This window comes from Erpetoichthys calabaricus, chromosome 4 (genome assembly GCF_900747795.2).
Source record: "Erpetoichthys calabaricus chromosome 4, fErpCal1.3, whole genome shotgun sequence".
NCBI lineage: Eukaryota > Metazoa > Chordata > Cladistia > Polypteriformes > Polypteridae > Erpetoichthys > Erpetoichthys calabaricus.
The window spans coordinates 203,520,121-203,543,535 of NC_041397.2; the positions used below are offsets into that span (position 1 = coordinate 203,520,121).

Sequence of the window (23,415 nt, forward strand, 5' to 3'; positions counted from 1 at the left end):
TTACTGAAATGAAAGTCTCTCGACAAGTAACAGGCACCTTCGTATGAAATCTTCAATTTTTTTGGCAATCTGTCTTGTGGAATTACCTTCTTTTTGCAAAAAACAATAGACTGACATGTTTTTTGTGAAAACTGTTTCATTTTGGCCGTTTCTGTCTTTTATTACTGAAATGAAAATCATGAACAAATGTAACAAACCACAGAGAAGTATATAAGGACAGTAACCAATTTCACGCACAGTACGTCATTCTTACTGTTAATGATCTCATTGTTAGTTATCTGGCCAACACATGATTCCCATGAAATTATTTGAAAGTATTTGTATTCTTTGAAATAACTGTAAAAGCCTAGATTTTTTTCAATTTTCTTGTTAATTTATCCTTTACTGTAGAGTTTGCTCTGTTAATTGTACCCTGCTGCTGATGTTTAGCAAGGAACAGCGCATACACAGGAGCAAACAACACTGAATGCTAAAGAGGAGCAACTAATTCCCTGCTATATTCACCAGTCTGCTCATTTGTAAGAAATATGGTATCCAAAAGCAATAACTTTCCTACAATTACGGGAGCAAAGACTTTGAAAATTGGTGAAATAAAAAGAAAATGTAAGTACTTAAATACAAACATTTCAGAATTTTTTAGAATAAGAGAATTTAAAAACAATGCGATCAGCTAAAAGCAATTATTTACAATTTGTGAAACTGGTTAGAATAAAAACCCACAATCAAAACAGTTTCCCAGGACTGAACTTGGGAGTCACTGCTGCAGCGTGTTCAGTGATGTAGTCTAGTAAAGATAAGAGACCTCTTGTACATCTCCTGTTGTTGGCTACATTATAGAGTATATTAGAAATGGTTCATTCTCTTTCTTTGAGCATCATAGTATCCACAATGTGTACTAACACCTTCAGCTGTAAAGCAGTGATGTTAAACATGGTTAATCGTGCAGCCCTAATTCAACTTTAATAAAGGACCACTCATCAACTCTTTCATTTCTAAATCACTGAGAGGGTAATGAAACAGACAATTATCTTGAATTACAAAAAAATAAACGTTTATTGAATCTGATAACCTCTTTAGGTTAAGTGCAGTTAGAATAGCTGCTACAAAACATCCTTCTATTTCCACCTGAAGGATAAATGCACCTAAATTTCTCAAAAATATACAAAATGTCTGCATTCATTTGTCTACAGTTTCTGAAAAAACAAATCTCATACGGACATGCAAAATACAACATACAACAAAATATAAAAACCATTTATTTACATGGGTATCGCTCTTTTGGGAAAAGAAAAAAAAAAGGTTTAAGCTCTGCTCAACCAACTGCAAACATACGACATATTTGGTTTTCACAAAATATTTCAATTTTAAGAAACACTTAAAATATATATATATATATATATATTTTTTATATACATAAACACGTACATAAATACAAATATTAAATGAAGATTATTAAAATAGTCAGAAATGTCTCGCTTCACTGGGAAAAAATATCACCACTGATTCCATATGCTTTACTGTTGACGTATCTTTTGTGAATTCCCAGGTTCTTTAAACCTCTCTTGGCTATGACATACTGAACGCCTGAGTAATTCACTTTGAAACCACACTGACTAATTTAACTACAGTTTCATTTTATGCAACTTCCCTTACTGAATACAACCTTATAAATAAATAAAAACAAACTGCAACCTAACCAACAACATTCATGTCTTATAAACCAGGCTGAATGAATAAATGAATGCCGCTTTGAAAGAGCTTTTCACGGATCACTTTACCTAGAATCTATGACCCAGAACAAAAACAGATACCATGCCTTTAAAGCTTGGAATTTCAAGTAAAAAGCAAAAAAGGAAACAGCTCTTTTGCAACCTCAGCTCACATCAGGCAAGGTTCATCATAAATCAATACACAGAATACAGTGTATGTGTATAAACAAAAACGGAAAAGTGTGACAGCTCTTAGAAACACAAATACAGGCAAGTTATTCCTCCCAGTGGTGAAGCACAGCCTCCATTTCCCCTCAATTATGTTGTGCCGTTACGATGGTCTATCAAAGACAACATCTCTTCAGCAATATAAAGAGCACTCAAGAAGCTTGAGAGCTGTGTTAACAACTTTGCACATTTTCAAAGCATTCCACTTCTCTGGAGCTGATGTTCAGTCTTCAGTATCTGGTTGAACACCCAACATGGCATGCAGCTCCTCTGCAGAATAACCCAACAAATTTTGCAGATCACAGACAAATCGGTAGACATAGCGCTTGCCAGAAGTCTTATGGATGATATTCTTATCGTAGTAGTAACGGAGACCACGGCTTAATTTTTCATAATTCATTTTGGGCTTATTTTTTCGCCGGCCCCATCGACGAGCAACCTAGGAGACAAAAAAAAAAAAAGTGTAAAGTTTTGTAGGTTATATTCCCGTGTAATCAAATTAGCAAAATCCAAAATGTAGGCAAAAGCGTTAGACGGAAATCCAAGACAGCAACAATGTTACGGTGGTGTTTGCATGCTCGAGGATTTTCTCCAGTTTCTCTTTGTTGTTAATAAACTTATCATAGCAGACTAATAAGAAACATAACATTTTGCCATGTATGGAATCACCAAAACCCAGAAACCCATGCCCTTAAGAAAAAGGTATTAAAAAACACAAAACAGAGAACAACCTTCAAAAAAATAATGGGAATGGAAGCTCCTGTCAATATATATCACAAAATAATTATCAAAGTCTATGAGTAAAGAGCGATGCTCTCCAAAAGACACTTGAGAGTATTTTCTGATATGAATACTCAAGTCATGTTTATTCTGTTGAAAGCACACTTTATAAACCAGGTCATATTTTACAAACCACGCAGCAACCAAGTCCACAGACCTAACGGAATTTTCTAGCTGTGTTAGGATTTTAGTTTTTTTTTTTGTTTTAGCAGAGGAGATCTGAGGTTTCACTGTTTGTTAGAGAGGTAAGAGTGTTGTAACATTTAGTTCTGTTTGCTTTGTCCAGAATGGACTTAAGAGTTAAAACAAAAAAAAAAAAAAAAAACAAGACAAAACCTAACTTCACCTCAGGTTTGTTTTTATTTTAAACTGCGCCTTATTAGTTCATTGATTTAATGCCATGACCCCTTTAGCTCTGATGCCACTGCTTTTAAAAATCTTTGGATTTTTATTTTTAGACGCATTATACTTCCATGCAACCATACACCCATCTTCCATTGCAATTAATCAAACTCTGAGTCACAGGAGCTGGACAGTGAGTTTTGGATGGGGCATCAGTCTATGGTAGGACACCCTAAACTGGTGAATTTAGTCACCAATACACCTAAACTACAGACCTTTGGGGTGTGAAGAAAAAACAAATTAGACATGGGAACAAAGTACTAACTCTACACAGAGTGGCCTTGTCCAGTCTTCTGGCGGGGTGAGGTAGCAATGCTGATTGTGTCTACTGGGGTGAGTTTTAGGTTCTTTTAATCCAGCGTCTTCGCAGGTGCACAGTGGTATTAAATTGCACTGCCAAATACGATTTCTAAAATGTTCTGCCTCTTCCAATATAGGCTTTCAGGATATCACAGCATATCCCAGATGTTTTACTGGTATAGGGCACCAGCCCACAGCTGCACACCTTCTGTTATACACCCACATAGGGCCAATTTAGATATGTCAAGCACCCTAACTGCAGATCTGGAATGTGGGAAAAAAAACCCTTATGGATCAGGGGAGAAAACTGAACCCTCCACATAAAGCGTAGCCTGGCTGGGATTCAAACCCATGTTGCTGGAATAGTGGGGGTACAGCACTACCCACTATGCCATTATGGCCCTTCTTCTCAAAATGTATAATTGCCTAACTGAAATCATATGACATTTGAAACTCTCATGTTGCAGTTGAGGTCCTCTGACTTAACACATTCCAAGATGCAAACACCAAATTCGGTTTTCACGTTAAGGGTGTTAAAATGAAAAGATGATCGCACACAAAACACTAAATAGCTCAGATAAGAAACATACAAAAATAAATAGAAATCATACAATCAAAGAAATTACAACTGGGCAATTTGTTTACCTCATCAGGATCTGTAAGTTTAAACTCCCATCCATCTCCAGTCCAGCTGATGAATGACTGACAGGATTTATCAGTGAGCAACTCAAGCAGAAATTGCCAGAGTTGAATAGGGCCACTTCCTGTATGTCATACAATAAAACAATGTCAAAATAAGGCTTTTAATAATTAGCACTCCTTTAGAACCAGAATAGTGTGCCATGAACAAAACAGAAAATCAAAGCCACACTAGGACTAGACATCCTTATCATTTTTACCTGTGAATCCTGCCAGAACAGCAGCAGGTATGACAGGTTTTCCCTGTTCCAGCGGGTTGTTCCTTTCCTGTACGTAGTCTTTGAAAGACAGACCTTCCTTGTTAAGGCATAAGGTTCCGACATTAAAGTCTTCATCAAAGCTGTCATGGGATGGTACTCTCTGCACATCAGACAGCGAGGACTGACTATTCCATGAATGCATTGCAGTGTCCTTGCTCTCATAGCTGTCAGCACTTTCCACAGAATCCTGATCTTTGGTGTTATCTAAAAAACATTAAATGATCCAATTTGCATCTCATGTTAAATAGCACATTCGCTATATAAAAATAAAACTTGTTTACTTGTTTCATCTTTTAGTATTACCCTCAAAGTTTTGAATATTTGCAGAGCTATAATACAGTTGACTGAATTTGTATTTTTTTTTCAACTGAAACTCATGAAGATTATGTGACTATCTTAGGATCACCAAGGGTGCTGAAGGCGGGGATTGAACCAGCTATCGCACCAATGCTTTAATCATTTTGTCAAAGTGCCAATGTCGATGAAACTAAAAAGCTAAAAACACCACATATTACTAAACATGTTAATTTCTCAAATGTGGCATTGTCTTTCCATTTATTACTGTATTCAAAGAGGAACCAGGCTTTCATCATAATGTAATTTTCTAAAACCTGCTTAAACCTATTCAAGATCGCATCACACCCACATTTGAAGTTGCCAATTAACTTAGATAGATAGATAGATAGATAGATAGATAGATAGATAGATAGATAGATAGATAGATAGATAGATAGATAGATACTTTATTAATCCCAAGGGGAAATTCACAACTTAATCATCTTTGGGTTGTGGGAAAGAAAACTGGAGTACCAGGAGAAAACCCCGCACAGATGTGGGGAGGAAGTCTAAATTCCACAGAGACTGTAGCTATCCACAGGATTCAAAAGACACTGGACTTGGAAGGCAGAAGTACCGACTTCTCTGCCACTGTGCTACTTCCTTGATAATCACATAGTGGATACATAGTATTTTGATAAACTTCCTATTGCCTTTTTATTACCCCCACCACATTAAGATTTAAACATTGCAATGCAGAAGAGACTTACATGCTCTGCGGTTTTTAAGATTCAGACTGTTAAATGCTAGGTCCTGGTTCATGGTGTAGTAGTTCATACTGATGGTGTGTAGCTGTGGTTTTGAAAACATCTGGTAGTCCTGATCAGTGCCAGAAAGACTTTTGACTGATGTTTTTTCTGAATTGTCCAACAGCTCATCTAGTAAGTTCTTCATCTGAGTTTGATCAAAACTGAAATCTGAAAAAAAATACAAGTGATGTTAACAAAATGCTTTCCTCTTTTTAATGTTAGTGAAAACCTTATCACACAAAAACAAAATCCTTGGTAATTAACAGATGTTTAAACACCTCATATTGGATGACCTTGTCTGTTTTATTGAGGTGACCTAACATTACCTAACAATTTTAAAGCTGCTTAATCCAATTCACTGAGGGCTGTGGCCAATCCTAGCAGTATTAAGAGTCAGCCTTGGATGGGGTTCAAATCCTTCACAGATGTTTCTCGTGAAAGTACCCACAAAGCCAATGTAGAATATCCACATCCCCATAGCCTATATAAACACTATATCCATAACCTGATCAACTCCCCAAAATCACCAAAACAGTGAACTGCTATGTTATTAGGTGTTCCAAACTTTTCTTGATGGATCTTAAAACTAACTCATTATTTGTGATCAGAATAACCAGAACATATACAGTAGCCTTAATATTTATTGTTTCACCAGGTGTTCACCTTTATTACAGTATTGACATCTTATCGGACCTATTAAGAATATGCCTTGCATCTGTTTGGACTTTACTATGGTTTCTCACTAAATCTGTATTGCTGCCCTTGTTATGGAAGTTTAAAAAATTCTGCAACACCATCCCTTAGCTTGCGGGTGGGTATGGACAGAAGTAATTTTGTTGCTTTAAATTTTGTCACAGCTCATACTTCTGATTAATTATTTGGCTTTTCTTATCAATTGAGGCAGCTGAATTAGACCTAGCTGAATGAGGCAAGTATAGCTTAGCTACAGATTGGCAAAGTTATTGTATTCATTTTCCTCTGCCACTGGTAATGCCTGTAGTATAGGGAAGTGATCCTACTGAAGGACCGGAATGGGTTATGACAAACCATAAATAGATTAAGTTGAACAAAATTATGTTTATATTTAAAGGAGAGTAAAATGTGGGAAGGAAAAAAATTGTGCGTTTTGCCATACTTAAGCTCATTCAGCAGCATGAGATCTTGAACTGCATGCTCACTCCTACAAATAAGTTACTGCTACAGAAGGTGATCACCATGAGGCAATGCCTGCTAATCATTATATTAGTGGAGTCCATCTGATTTTTGGTTGTCGTCCCAGCAATGGTTGCTCTTTGGAGCAAGACCAGTGAACCCTACGGTATGTTCTGGGAGAAAGCAGAGAACAATTCAAAGTACAACCTGGTACATTCGGCTTTTCAACAATAATTCAACATAAACTTAAATATATATATCTAGAGGAAAATGTTGAAGTAATGTTTTTCTTGGAAAATTTAAATGCAGCAGATTGTCTTATCTACATTTAAAAGAAATACATAACTACATGATTGCATATCTGAAGTCCCCATCCATAGCTTGCTAAATATTTTCCACTTATGCAACATTTACAGTATCAATGTTAAAAAAACAGCATAAGGAGGTTTGTAGGAAGTAGGCTCGTACCCATTATGTATGTTTACAAAGCTGATAATTTGGTCCCCAATACCCTAAACAAATCATTTGCCTAATGTGTGCTCCAATTTTAGGGAAAAAAACAAATAAACAGCTAAAACACTGCAATGTTCTAATTCACCATATGAATAAATAGATACACAAGTAAAATAACTATTGGGATGTTGGATTTTTATTACCTGCCAGAAATAAATTATTACTCTGTGGTTTATATCTATCTCATGGCTTATGGTTTCTTAATACTTCATAAAGAAACACATTAAAACAAGCATGACACATTCACACAACCTCTCAGCCCAAGCACAAAAGATGCTCTTTGCCACTGCTTCCTCATCATTAGGAATATAATTGTATGAACCACTCATTTTCCAAATCTGTGAGATGCCAAAACCAGCCCAGCAATATCACGTGCAAGGCAGGAAGCAACAGCAGATGAGGTGCCAGACTATCACAGGCCACACACAACCATACTCAGTCATTCAAGACCAGTAAATGCCAAGAGGAAAGAGTGGACTATGCAAACTCCACCTAACCAGTGATAAGACCAGGATTTGAACCCAGCAATGAGACAGCAGTAGTAAACATTGTGATTATCCCGTTGTCAAAAATTAAAAATAAAAGACAAGAAATGACAAAACTTTTGAATGGATTTACCAATTAAGTTGTTGTTGATCCAGCTGGAAATTACATCGGGGGTAACATTATTGAACTGGGACTGTTCACTTTCTTGACAATCTGCAAATTAAGGATTGTGTAATAAACAAAAGTTATCCACATGAATGCATTTTATTTGTTGCTTTTTACCATTAATTAATACAATTACTACAATGCCCATAAACTATTTTACCTTTCATCATCTGTTCCAGGTGTTCCCACAGGATGTCCCCTACAAAGTCAGGTGCCAAGTCTAGAAAACGCTCTTTGCCCATGTCACAGAGCATCTGCCCAGTAATATTAAACTTCTGAAAGTTCACATTTGCCAAACTGAATTCATTGGATGCCCAACGGAGCCACTGGAAAACTTGCAGTTCACTCCACTGGTGTGGATCTGAGAAAAAGAAAAAGAAAAATTGCTCAATTATTTAAGCAACTGGGGACATCTTCGCTTATTCAGCTTCAATCTGTTTTTCCTGACGTGGGTTGTGGATCTGGGAACATGTCCAAGTTAACATAATTCTAGTCCTCACACACAGTACCCATCTAAATAATTTATTTTACAAAAGCAAACAGATTTCCCTAAATGCAATCTTTATGTGAGCCTGGAAATGTATTGATCATTAATTTAAAAAGCTAAAAGGTGCCCTTAAATGAAAACTATTCCTCAGGCTCAAATAAATCTATGACCTCTGCAATGGATTGTTTTCAATGTAGCTCATAACTGAAAAAAGACCACATTCTTCACATATTGTGGACCTAAATTTAATCCAGATCCAACTTTTTAAATAGCTTTATTTGTTTGAAAGGTTAGATAGGCACTCTGACATGCAGTGTGTAAAGGAACTGCAGTCGTAAGGAAAAACAAACTGCTGAAACTATACTGACTGTGCCCCTTGTATTTGTGTTGCTCTTGATTCAGCTTTCAGTTTCTTTTGTAATGTTGACCTTTATCTAATTTCATCTCTAATACTGCCATGTGAAAAATGTTATCCTTCATTACTGCTCTTACCCATGCTGCAGTGTTATGATTGTTTTTTTAATCTGAATTCCAGTAAATCTTTTTTGACAAGTATTTTTAATGTGCTTCTTTCTCCTTTGTTGTTAATGACCCTAATTATTTGGCTTCTTCAGAAAAGCATTCTTTCATCTGATCCATGCCTTCAGGCTGGTCAAATGTGGTCATGTGCATAAGTTCAGGGAATGTGTTGGTGACTGAAGAATTTGGGGTAATTAACACTTCAGTTAAGGTATTCATCATAAACAGCAATTGTCAGTTTGCATGTTAAAAACATATAACATGTGAAACAATGTGTAAGACACTCTTCTTCTTCCACAGCTATTTCCATTTTTTATGGGGTTCAAAAAAATGTGTTGTTCTTTGTAAGAATGTATTATTGCTTGTCTGTATAGGTTTCCTCCCACAGTCCAAAGACATGCAGGTTAGGTGCATTGGTAATCCTAAACTGTCCCTAGTGTGTGGTGCTTGTGCCCTGTGGTGGGCTGGCGCCCTGCCCGGGATTTGTTCCTGCCTTGCGCCCTGTGCTGGCTGGGATTGGCTCCAGCAGACCCCCGTGACCCTGTGTTAGGATATAGCGGGTTGGACGATGACTGACTGACAAATTCCACAGTTAATAAAAATAGACTGCTAACAGCTGCTTTATAATGGATACCTAAAAATAAAATTTGACTAAACAGATGAAATAATGAGCACAGGTAAAGAAAAATCATTTCCCTACAAGGAAGGCTTCCAGCGCTTTGGCATACATTGTATAACCATCTGTTTTTAGTGTGCCAGAATGGTTGGCAGAGTACCAACAATGCTGGTTCACTTTCTAGATGAACAACCAGCAAGCTGGGACTGAAATATGGGAATTATCATTTTTCTTGTTTTTATCACTAAGGTGTATGGAGAGAGTTATTAATGACATGAGAAGTGCATGGGCCAGGGATGATGTCCACAATCACCCTTTCCCTACCAAACCTCTGATCACAATTCTGCTAATCTGTTTAGCCTATACAGTAGCTAGATAAGTGGGAAACAAAACACTTCTGCTTATATGCACCCCTCCCCACCCAAAAAAAAAAGTGTAATGTTAAGTAGTATAGATTGTGAACTTTTAAATGTATATATAATGTACACTGCCTACAATGTATTACTATTACTATTATGAGGGTCAGTTTAAGGGGGGCACAAGAGGACAGTGTACAAGGTTGCTCCAGAAGTCTCTAATCTGGTTCTTTTCCTCATTTAAATAGCCAACTTAGAGGAAGATCTGTGACTCCAGGTGAACTCTGCCCATTGTGTGTTTGTGCAGTCTACAAGAGTTTAATATCCATGGATGCTCAGTGTGTTCTCTCACAATCGGGTAACTGTTGAACAAGACAAGTGGATGGCTGTACCTGTGCGAACTCAAAGGCATTTTTTCACTTTTCTGTGCCACAATAATTCATTACTTTGGGTTGTTATCATCTGAGACCCCTACTCTGTGTACCCTCAAGGCCTGTTGTCTTTAATAACATGCAAAGGAATTAAGTTAAACGCTAACAGTCAAGGAAATTGTATGACTTGGAATCATAAAGAACAGTTGGTGAAACAGAATTTGCTCATTAAGGAATCCTGCTTTTGCTCATCCATCACAAATGCAGCACTTGTTCAACTGGACACATTTTATAATTTAGATCTCTTTTGCTGCTTTGTGAATACTGACATTTAAAGAATTAATAAATACATAACATCTAAGTGGAATACTTAAGTACTGTACAACACTCTTTACTTTTATGTTAAGAGTCTCTCAGTCCACAGTAAATGGTGGCACAGAGCCACAAGACACAATAGTCACTTACCACTGGGAATTCCAAGACGGCCTCGCTCTTTTAGAAAGCCACTAAAACTGTCATTCAAAGCCTGGCTCACGACAGCCTTACTGCATGGAGTCAGAAGGGGTACTCCGTAGGTGCTGAGGTCTAGAGAAGACGGAGACACAAAAAAACAAAATTATAGCTGTTATCTGCCAAGGGTCATGACAGTCAGCTTACTGGAATCATGTACTGGATGTAAAAGTTATTTTTGTCTATTTTGAGAAACACTATCATTTACTACACAAAAAAAATGCATATTTTGTTGCAATGTGTGGTCAATTGAAAGGAAATGCCTCAAACACAGTGGGAGATTCTGCAACCGATGGAAATCCACAAAGCCACTAGTGACATTGTGCACATCCATAGTAAGTTCTCCTTTTCTTTGAAATAGCATGCTGTCATCAAATGTTCTCCCAGTGATGTAGCAATTACATCCTGTGTGATCTTTGGTTCAACATTCACTTATTACAACACAATATTTATTAAGCAGGCCTTTGTGCCATTGAGAAACTAATAGTTTTAGCGCTTGATTTCATAATTAAAATTACTGTCCTTAAAGAAAATGCTGAATCACATGGCGAATGCTTTTAAATTTACTTTACCAAGAAGACAAGTAATCACTACTAGAAAAAAAAAAGAAGTGCACAGCATCAAAAATCAACACTGTCAACAAGCATATGGCAACTAAAGTGCTAAAGCTCTCCTCCTCGCACACATAGTATTCTATCCAAAGTTTAAATATGAATCGTGGGATACCCTGGTTTTGTAATCTCCTCCTTCTTACATTTTAGAACAGTATTCAGGCTGAAACAGATTAACACTATGAATGGCTGGTGTAACACTAGCTACTGTTCTTTTAACTGGTCCAAAATAAATAGCTTGCAAACTCCTATACAATAACTCTCTCAGGAAGAACTCTCAAGACAGGTTGTAGTTGTAGAGAATCGCCTCTCCTGCCAGTTCTTTGTGTATACTTGTAGTGTTTATTACAGTGTCCATTTCCACCAGTCCTCGTGGTACACCTTATGCTCTATTTATAGTCACTCTCTCCTTCAAGGTTTGGTGCACTTTTTCTCTGCCACCGAGTTTCACTGAGTTCATCTCCTACAAACACTAGGTTATACAGTACAGTAGGTTGCCAACAAAACTTTTTCGTGAGGAGACTAAGTTGGAGTTGTATTCCCAGATGTATCACATCTTTAATGTAGCCTTTGCAACACTGTCCACTAGAGAAAAAGTGAAGCTGGAAAGGCAGTGTCCTGATGTTACTATTTCTTTCAGAGTTCCTTATGAAGATCAGGCACTGCTGGCTGGTGAGGAGATCATCATAATGAGCTTGATGGACTGAATAACTTCTGTCTTGTTTTGTCCATCTACTTATGCTGCGGCAGATAGAGGGTCATTTCCGGAGGGTGGGACTGGACCATGTGTCTGCCTGGGGAGTTGCCAACCGGGATCCCGAGTTGTTTTGTTGTGTAGTGAGCGCGGTAACTCACTGTACCAGTGCATGCTCCCCAACTTGACTTGACTTATGCTCAAAATAAGTTACAATTGCTAACCCTGAACTCCCACCACTAGTTTTGTAGTCCAGTCTGATTTTTGTATCCATACACTGGAAAAGGATGGTCCAGTCCTCAAGCCAGAGTTTACTTCATTAGCAGTCTGTCTGGCTTTCTACTTTTTGTAGCAGCAGATATCCAGTGGTCCTTTTCGCTGGTTCCCTAATTTTCCTGCAGTCTGTTTGAGAGCATATCCAGAACACTGGCTAAAAACTAGCCACAAGAAAGGTGGATGTGCACTGCACACTCCTCCACTCCCCACTGCAGTCCATCTTTACAGGCTCTATAAATGTAGGGACAAGTCCAGTGCCCACTTTTGAGAGCTCCAACCACACAAGGGGTATATGTGCCTCCAGACAGTTTAATCAGCCCTATCCAGAATCTGATCCTACAGAAAAGTATAAAATATGCAGGATTTTCACCCTGAATGGACATGGTGCCCTGTCTATGATTAGTTACTGGCTGGAATCAATGCTTCATGGATAGAGTCTGACCTCCTTGCAACTATAAATAGATAGATAGATAGATACTTTATTAATCCCAATGGGAAATTCACATAAAGTGGATTATGAGAATGCTATGTCACATTACACTGTCTAGTATGGAATTGTATCATTCTTTTTCTGACAGGCCTAGATTGATAAAAATATGTCTTTATTTTGGATACTCCTGTCTGCGTAACACAGATGTCCAATGTTTGAATGAATGGCGAGTATGATAATAGAATTCACTGACCACTAGTAATAAAACCACACCTCAAAAGGAGACTATATTTTAGATTCATAGCTCAATTAGCCAGTTACAAAAGAAGGTTAGAGGCAGTAGTTTTATTTTTAAGCCTTTGTCCTGTAAAGTACAGCCATCCATGATCAGTTGTACTGAATCTATCTCAGAGTCATTGGTTATGAAGCCTGTCCTGACAACAATGGGAACATGATAAGCCACCAGTCAATATCAGGGCATATGGTATCTTTCACAGAAACCATAATTACTTTTACACAATTACAAATCTTTTTAGAAAACAGCACAACATAACAAACTGCAACTGAATAAAAAACATGGTCAGTAATTGGGAAGGCAAAATACAAATTTTTTAAGGGGATACGATTTTATAGCATATTAACTTAAAATAAAAACTGGCAATTTTCCCTAAATATTTTTTGCAGTCTAATTTCAAATGGATTACTGCAATTAAACTTACCATGTGACACATAATCAAGAGCTGATGGGACTTCCTGGACTGACTGGTCATCATCAGAAGACAGATAATGTCGGAGGAACACTGCACTGTCTTCAATAATATCAAAAGCAGCCTGACGCTGTAAAATAAAAAAATAAAAAAAACAAACATGCAAGATAAATGCACTGCTTTTTTTAATGAGTTATAAAATATTAAGACTAAAAACAGAAAACTATCACTAAACATTGCTTTTGTAATCTTCTTATTTCATTCTAGATTTGCATATAAATTGTGAGAGACTACCAGGAAGACCTTTTGCCTGAAAGTGTACATCAGCTTGAGGTATACAAATATGCAGGCACTCTTACTAACATAACATTTTGCTAAAAAAAAAAAAAAAATGAGGAAAGCTTTAGCTCAGGCTTACAAAGACAGAAATTTTAGCCACAGAACGAAGGCCTCTTAGCCTGATGTGACCCTGAGATCCAAGATGTGTGGCAATAACCATGTTGTCGTAAAAGCTTCATATAATTAACTCCATTAGTGTATATTTATGTGTGCTGTGCTGCAACCTTAAAAGTTGATCAGGCTGTAAAAGTGCAAGTGTATATCTGTTTTGGGAATCTCAAATGCAGGCTTCCAGGTCCTACTAAAGGAACCATCTATAACTGTAAACAAGCTGGAATTTAAAACCATGCAAATCTTACATTTTATGGATTGCAAAACTATGCAAATGCCATTTTATATATTTTTGTCACTGGAGTACTTTACTTTATAAGAATAAAATAATGAAAAATAATCATTCATTTTCTATACCGTGTAATCCAGTGTAAGGTTTTGGGGGTGCAGAAGCTCATATCCATGATATCTGGCACATGGCAGAAACCAGCTCTGTGTGGAGCACCAGTCCACTACAGCTCATACTCACTTATACCACAACAGCTTGTATTCATCACTTAATCTAAACTCCACACATTTTAGAAGTACGAGTAAATAGGATTACTAGGGGAAAGCCCATAAGTCATGGGGAGAATGTTCTAACGCCACACGAACAGTGGTAAATTGTGACAACCACTGTGCCTCCTTCCAGAAAAGGAAATTCATTCCATTGACCACACAGCTGGTGTTCCCTTGTAGTGCTAAGTTTAATCATTCACATTTCAAATGTTAAGTAACCAATAAGCAGAAATTCGCTTTTTACTATCATTCACATTATCATCATCACTTTTATGACTTTATCCAGGTTAGCCAGTTGCCACCCCAAATATTTTTCCTCCACCCTCCAAGGTCTTGGGCATCCTTTGGACTTAGACCCAATCTTTACATAGCAGCTTCAGAAAAGTGAAGGGCTCATTTAACTAACCACCTGGCAGTTCTAAAAAAAACATTAAAAAAAGTATATTGGTCCAGTTGCAAATTGAAGAGCTGTCTCCATATAACACATTTCTTAGATGCAAAAATTAAAAACCAAACAAACAAAAAAAAAAAAAAACCACACACAATGGTCACTATACTTTTTTTTCACCTATATGATCTCATCTCAGCTAGCAACAATGAACAAAAAGCCACAAGTATGTGATAATTGGATAAATTGTTACAGATGACGAAATACATTCCAAGAAATAAAATACACCAGTAAAATGTTTAAATTTAACAAATAGGGTTGTGCAAAGCCTGACAAACAACTACAGTTGAGGCCATAAGTTCACATACACCTTGTCTAAACACCTTTAAACTCAAAATTCCCCAACTTCTCACACATCATGTTACCAACTCAATTTCCATAGGGGTCTTTCTCCAAAACAAAGATTATGTGACAGATATATTTCAGCTTTTAACTACTGTGTCAGATTATGAGTCAAAAGTTTACATACTCCAAGTTGTCTGTCTCTTTAAACAGCATGGATGACTCCGTGAATTGATGTACCGGTAATTACTTTTAGCAGCTTCTAAAATGCTGATTATCATAATTAGTGGGTAACTGGGACACCTATGCCTGTATATAAGGGCCTACCTGTAGAGCTAGTGCCTTCTTGTGGTAAGACAATGGGGAAATCAAATGGAGTCAAGACCTAAGAAGAAGAATTGTGTATCTTTTCGACAGAGATCCCTTCTTAGCAGCCATCTCCAAACAGTTCAAGATACCATGAGCAACTGTACAATCAAGTATGCGAAAATATAAAAAGCTTGGGACCATACAGACTTTACATTGATCAGGTAAAAGGATGAAAAATGTTTGTTCCAAAAGGTTCAACAGAACCCCAAGATAACAAAATAATTAATGAAGGAGCTAGAGGCACCAGGAAAAAGTGTCATCATCCACCATTAAGAGAGCACTTCTATGCCCTGCCCTGAAAGGTTGCCAACCAAGAAAGAAACCATTACTCCAAAAATCAATACAAAGCTAGAGTACAGTTTGCAGTTGCTCACCAGGACAAAGACACAGCTTTTTGGAGGAGTGCTCTCTGGTCAGATGAAACAAAAGTTGAATTATTTGGCCAAAATGATCAGTAATATGTATGGAGAATAAACGGTGAGACTCTTAATCCAAAAAAACACCATCCCAGCAGTGAAGTATGGGAGAGGTAGCATCATGCTGTTAAAGGGACTGGTGGACTTTATAAAATAGATGGGATCATGAAGAAGGAATGTTATCTGGAAATTCCAAAGCAGCACCTCAACACATCAGCCAGAAAGCTAAAGCTTGATCACAAATGGGTCTTCCAACAAGACAATGATCCCAGGCATACTTCCAAAGTGACAACGAAATAGGCACTACAAAGCCTTGACCTGAATGCCATAGAAAATCTGTGGACTGAACTGAAGAAACTTGTCAGAGCAAGAAGGCCCACAAACTTGACTTGATTACAAACATTCTGTCAAGAGGAATGGGACAAAACTGGCCAAATATTGTGAGAAACTTGTGGAAGGCCACCCTAAGAATTTGCTTCAGGTTAAGCAATTTAAAGGCAACACCACCAAATACTAACTTGGTGTACTTAAATGTCTGATCCACTGGAAATCTGGCACAGCAATTAAAAGTTGACATAAATCTGTCTGTTTGTCCCTTGGATAAAAACAACAAACCTCCTATGTTTATGAATTAGCTAGACTAATGGGCTTAACACATGAATTGTTTTGCATTGTGACATGTGTGAAGTTGGGCAATTTTGAGTAAGAAAGTTTTTAGCCAAGGGTGTTTGTAAACTTATGGCCTCAACTGTACATTATTAAATCAGAGAGATGGGGATCATGTTTCCCAACATTTCCAGTAAGCTGGTTTAAACTGGGGACAGAAAGCTAACTGCATAACATGTAACTAGGTAGTGAATGACTAACAAAAGAGGTACCCGAGGGGAGGATTAATTCTAGGTACTATAGCAGTGGTAGGCGAATAGACAGAAAAAGAGAATACTTCCCACCTAGGATATCGACCACACCAACTCAATATACTTGGCATAGTTAAGTAGGAGTCCCTGAAGCATAGATCTGTAGGGGGCAACTTCTTTTCCTTTTGTGCAACTATTCGAAAATAACCCCTTTTCAAGACCAATAAAATTAATTTACAACTAGATTTATATACTTATTACTTTCCCCAGTTACATTTTATCCCACAGAACACACATTTCTGTACTATTTGCTCTCTCGAATGAGCATGCAGGTTTCATGTCTGAGCTCATGGCTTTCAGCTTTTCAGTAACCTGCTGAGGCCACCATTTGTTGCCACCCATGGTAGACTGCATTTCCTCATTCCGTTCTGCTGGTTGCATTAGGAGTATGTTACACCCACAGTAATAAATTACCAATGGGCACACCACTCTAACTGACTCAAGTGACTCAAGCTGTCTCTGACTGAGATCAAGGCACCATTACTCATTTATATTTGTTTACATTATTTCAGGTCACATATCCTTCATTTACAGTCAATACATAATACATTCTCCTGACTTTTCATATCAATGAAAAGCCTTTTTGAACCACTTCTCAACATCGTTATTCACTCAAGTACCAGGATATAGTGTAATTTGTATAACAGATAATTACAATCCTAGGCATTAAATCAATATGGAAAGTTCAATGAGTTTTTTCTAATTCAAAAATATACTGTATGTAATTGCTTTATGGCTTGTTATTTTTTATTTTGTAAAAAACAGATCGTATAAAAATTGCATGAAACGCAACATAGCAAACGTCATGGCATCAAGGGAGAAAAAACAAGTAAATTTGTAAATTTGATTGCTCCTTTTTATCATTATATATTTTATACACACACATGGATTTATTATATACTGTGTATGTGATTTTATATATACACTCACATTATATAACTTGTAGCAATTTGTTTGGTCTTAACCTATTCCAGATATTTGCTTTTGCTTCAAAGAAGAGCAAATTTCACATTTTAAACACACGAGTCACTACCCCCTCCATCTTTAATTCATTTCCAGCTCTTAAACCTCCACCCACTGTTTCCTTTTATAACAATGGAAAAATCCCTCTTGGAAACCCACTTCAAGGTCTTTTTCATTGTTCATCACTCTGTGTAGTCTGGGTGGTAATTACAGCTGCTTGCTCTTTCCTTTTTATTTTTAAAGGAACAGGCTTTGAAAGGGGAACAGAGACTAGAGTTATTTATGTTTTTATTTTGACAGTATATTTTGTTCTGTGTTGGATAAATATTAAAACTAAAGGTCCACCGAGCACTGAAGGTTTTTAGGAGTACAGTAATCCCTCCTCCATCGCGGGGGTTGCGTTCCAGAGCCACCCGCGAAGTAGGAAAATCCGCGAAGTAGAAACCATACGTTTATATGGTTATTTTTAAAATGTCATGCTTGGGTCACAGATTTGCGCAGAAACACAGGAGGTTGTAGAGAGACAGGAACGTTATTCAAACACTGCAAACAAACATTTGTCTCTTTTTCAAAAGTTTAAACTGTGCTCCATGACAAGACAGAGATGACAGTTCTGTCTCACAATTAAAAGAATGCAAACATATCTTCCTTTTCAAAGGAGTGCAAAGCAAGCAATCAAAAAAAAAATCAATACGGCTTTTAAGTATGCGAAGCACCGCCGGTACAAAGCTGTTGAAGGCGGCAGCTCACACCCCCTCTGTCAGGAGCAGGAAGAGAGAGAGAGAGAGAGAGAGAGAGAGAGAGAGAGAGAGAGAGAGAGAGAGAGAGAGAGAGAGAGAGATAGCGAGAGACAGATAAAAAAAATCAATACGTGCCCTTTGAGCTTTTAAGTATGCGAAGCTCCGTGCAGCCTGTCCTTCAGGAAGCAGCTGCACACAGCCCCCCTGCTCACACCCCCCTACGTCAGCGCAAGAGAGAGAGAGAGAGAGAGAGAGAGAGAAAGTTAGCTGGATAGCTTTTCAGCCATCTGCCAATAGCGTCCCTTGTATGAAATCAACTGGGCAAACCAACTGAGGAAGCATGTACCAGAAATTAAAAGACCTATTGTCCGCAGAAACCCGCGAAGCAGCGAAAAATCCGCGATATATATTTAAATATGCTTACATATAAAATCCGCGATGGAGTGAAGCCGCGAAAGGCGAAGCGCGATATAGCGAGGGATCACTGTATAGGTTTATTAGGCAGTATGGTCAAGTTTACTCAGTAAATCATGGCGAAAAGATCACACTTATTCTAAAGCTTTTGGAAGGGTACATTCATAAGATGTGTCAGTTATATCTTCTGTTGACAATGTTCTCTGAAGACACGGATTATGTTTTCTGATGTTTAATACTGCAAATACAGCAGCAGCACAATTTAACAGAACATTATCTGAAAACTACAAGTGGGGTTGAAACCTGCCCTTTGAAAACTACATTTTAATAGTCGGGCTTGTAGCACAGAACTCTGGGCCCTATATATAAGCAGTCTCTGTGGGTCCCTTCCTCTCGAAAACAAACTTTTTGTTCCAGACTTCGAACCCCGCGTAGTGGGCCCTGAGTAATCACCCCCCCACCACCACCACTATGACACCCATGTTTCTAATATTTAAGAGAGAGGCAATATGGCATACAACAGAAACGTTGATCTGTTACAGAGCTCACAAACACTCATTTACACCCAGTCAGCTTTCTACACAGTTCACTTAACAAGAACTATTTGGGAAGTGATCTCAGACAAAGTTCATCCACCCAGATAGTGACAAGGGCTAGGAGTTGAACCCAGGTTATGTGAAACGTGCAGGAACAGTGCTAACAACTGTACAGCTGGAAATGTCCAAGAAGGGTTTCCAACAACACTTGTTCTTTTTTATTTAACAAAATGTGCCCTCAGACACAACAAAACTTACCTTCAGACTTCCACGGCAGCTACTGGACAAGGGGGCAACTTGATCCATTTGAAAGTCAGACATCTTAATCTATGTAGAAAACAAAAAAAACAGAAAATTACAAGAAAGAAGGAAATGTGCACGCATTTAAGTCTGTAATGTCATCATCCAATTATCGTATTCAGTATTACGAGTTTTAAACCAAATAAAAAAACTTGCTTTCTCACAATTATTTTAATAAGATCCTGTCCTTTAAAGTGAACGGCTTACCGGTGCATTTCCCAAACATGATAATAAATTCAGTACAAGTTATTCCTCTGTCATGTTCATCTCTGGTGCCAGGCTCAGAGTGTAAGTGTAGATTTACAAATATAATGTCTAGAAAATACTGATAACAAACACAGTATCACACATATGTGTAACTAAACAGCGACCTAATTTCTATACACACATATAATTTCATTTCAGGTTTAGGGACTTGACCTGAACCAGTCAATGAGTAAGGGACACATTTCAAAATGTTTCCTTCCAAAACATTCACCTACCACCAACACCGCCTGTGGTTCTGCTGTATGGTTATCTGTGGGTATTCTACTAGATTGAATATCCCATCACTTAAGTCAAAGTGTATATATCCAAGATTAAATGCATCTCTAGTTTTGCAGACTCATTAAACACACCTCTAATTCAACGGACTCTCACTTCAAAGTACAATGAACATTAAAGAAAGACAACATGCATGTGGCCCACACTCTTCTCTTTAGTAAAGAACAACAGTCTCTCTTTTTCCATTCATAAATCTACCACTAATTGATCTGGTAACAAATTCTAAAGGAAAAACATAATGCCGTGTGATGATGTATTTCGGAGGACATATCTTGAGAAAACAAAATGCTTTCAGGGTGTGTTAGCTGGCGAGTGTTTGTTTTAAAATGTAGAGCTCACAGACCATCACCACTGATACACCATGAAGCATGTTTATTAAAAATATTTCATTATTAAAACATAATTATACAGAGTCCTAGCATACTATTTGCTTTCTTCTGATTGATCTTTAAGTTAATGCTTAAAACCATTTTAATACAAAGCTACACATGTGAAGAATTTGTTAACCATACTGTATCACAAAATCAGCTATAGTGTCACGTTACCATATTACATATAACACACTGACTGTGAAGTGTTAAATGAGAACTATAATACAATCCTATCACATAGACAACTTTTCTACTATATTAACATCCGACTCCACAAGTCATTCTGAAGAATGAATGACTAAAAAAAAAGTGTATTTGAACATAACGTTGTACTTAACCATAAACTGGAAATAGCAATATGTGATGTCTAGAATTGGCTCCTGCTTTGCACATGATGCTGCTAAAACAGGCTCTGGTTCCCCTGAATGGATTTAGGAGAAGAATGGACCTTATAACAGACAGTAAACATTTGAAATGTAATGTAAATTCATCTACTTTTCACCATCCATTTATTTTCCAAATCCTGGGATCATGGGGAATTAAAATGCTTTGAAAGCATTAGCGACAGGATAAAAATAAATTGGAGCAAACAATAGGAGTATATGGAATGTTTTACTAATGGAGGGTAAAATTAAAATCAAAGCACCACTTGCAATTATTTCTGTAATACTGTAGTGCTCTGTAGTATTTTGAAATGCAAATATGTTTTGAGACATTGTTTTTAGCTGTCAATAGCTTTCGACAATTTAACATATTGACATATTACAATAGATAAATCTGTATTACAATAGATACATAGACAGGGTGCGTTTAAACCCCGAACACACAGGGTTTTATTTTACATTAGCCACCACTATCACTTTATAATCTCAACTGATGTTTGGACATTTATAAGCTCTGCTCTCGGGCTCTTTATTTTCTCAACTACATTTCTTTTTTTAATCTTGAGCTTTGTTACGCGCGATATAATGGTGGACTTTAAAACTATGATTGAAAAGTCCAAGCAACCCCACCATTCCATCCATCCATCCATCCAGTTCAGGTTCACTAGGGCCGAAGCCTGAGACTGACATTATTGGGGATGGTCGGGCGCCAACCGCGGATGGGTGCCAGTCTCCTAAAGGCAATGATAATAATTTAATTGATTCCCAACTGTCAATATCGACGAGGAAGGTCACATACAAATTGATTTTTACCGATCATTCGCTGGAATGAGAAACCATTAAGCCAAGGACATGGAGGTATAACGCAGAGCATTTGGACAACAGTAAGTTAGACGCACGTTGTCGGCTAAATTACATTATCCTTTTCTGCTACTCAACAAAGCTTTCTATCCGATAGGATTTACAGAATGAGCCGAGACACCAGAAAGAGCTCACGGAAAAGGATTAAAGAAATTAGTACAGGATTGGCAAATGCCGCTACCGATTGTAATTTTTTTTTGATTGCGATATAACTGAAACAGTTAAGAAGCGACAAATATGCAAAATAAATGGTACTTCTCATACATTTTATATATTTAAATTGAAAACTCTAAATACGTGAAAACCACCTATCCACATGTTTACGGAAAACTGTGCGTATGTGGACTAATACATACGGAAACTTTCAACATCACCAAGAAATCGCTTTAAAAAACACTGCAATTATCTGGAGGAAAATACGAACATTTAAAAATTCAAGACAACCGAAAACTATCATTCACTTTTTCATTAGTATCACGCGGTTACTACATAAAGCGAAACACGCAATTTGCAACAGTTGCTTTCTACCCCAACACAAAAATCAACGAACGGTTTAATATTGTAATAGAGTACAGACGACCTATTTTTTTTTTAATGTGAAACTTGCCTACCTGATGAATGAATGAAAGTTGTACTTCCGAGCTACTCAATAAATCCCAAGTCAGAAAAGACGAGATAAAACGTCCCGATTAGAGAGAGGCGCAAATCTTGACTGTAACACTCCAACAAATTAGTAATCCACACTTGGGTTTTCGCTTCACTGCTGACACACACTGTTGTGGTTTGGTTTTGTTGTTTTTTTTTTTTTTTTTACCTTTCCTAAGACTTCGGTCCTCCCACTTCTGTCGTAGTAGCTGCACACATCGCGCCAGGGTGGGGCTTCTGTTAATTATCCGCCACTGGAAAGCGCCTGTACCGTAGGTGTTTCGTCAGCAGGACTCTTCCTTACAGCACATCTGGTGTTAACTGCATGGGCAACGGCTTACCAGTTTACAGATACGTGATGACTCATCCGACAAACTGGAAAAAACGTAACACACTATAAATAATGTCTAAATGGACCGGAGGATTTTATTTACAAACCCATTGAAAATACACGCTTGCACGTACACTGCCGCCTACACCAGGGTCATTGGATTCGCGCCTCAATACAGCTCCTCCTAATCTGTTCTCCTCTGAAACATCGTAGTGTGAATATGCCATCACTCTCAAGTGAAATATTTCAGGATGACACATTCCAGACAGAATCCCCATTAATATGCTTGTGATATGAGCACTTCATCGAGGCTTACAACAGAATGACCCTGAACAAGCAGACACAAGTGCCTCCTGGAGACATATCACATTATAATACTGTATTAGTGAGTACTTGTTGAACTGTGCATTAGCAGAACTGCTTTTTGTCCAGCTTAGCGACATAAGGCGACTGTGTAGCATGTGGGTTGGGAACTGGTGAAAAATCCACTCACACGCAGACAAGGAGAACATGCAAAAACCAGAAGTGACCAAAAACATTTACTTTTACAGCACTATTTCCATATAAAGAATGTAGCTTTACAAGAAGTAAG

General features: G+C 37.6%; 1 protein-coding gene across 1 annotated transcript; it reads right to left on the minus strand.

Moving 5' to 3' along the window:
• Positions 1-1,024: 1,024 nt before the first annotated feature.
• ets2 (v-ets avian erythroblastosis virus E26 oncogene homolog 2) lies at positions 1,025-22,648 on the minus strand. Its single transcript, XM_028800207.2, has 10 exons — positions 22,459-22,648; positions 19,648-19,716; positions 13,369-13,486; positions 10,594-10,713; positions 7,940-8,140; positions 7,747-7,827; positions 5,425-5,631; positions 4,319-4,582; positions 4,065-4,183; positions 1,025-2,376 (listed from the first exon to the last, which is right to left on the minus strand). Exons 2-10 carry the CDS (start codon positions 19,708-19,710, stop codon positions 2,161-2,163), a joined length of 1,389 nt encoding a protein of 462 aa, XP_028656040.1. The 5' UTR covers positions 19,711-19,716; positions 22,459-22,648; the 3' UTR covers positions 1,025-2,160.
• Between the last annotated feature and the right edge of the window lie 767 nt (positions 22,649-23,415).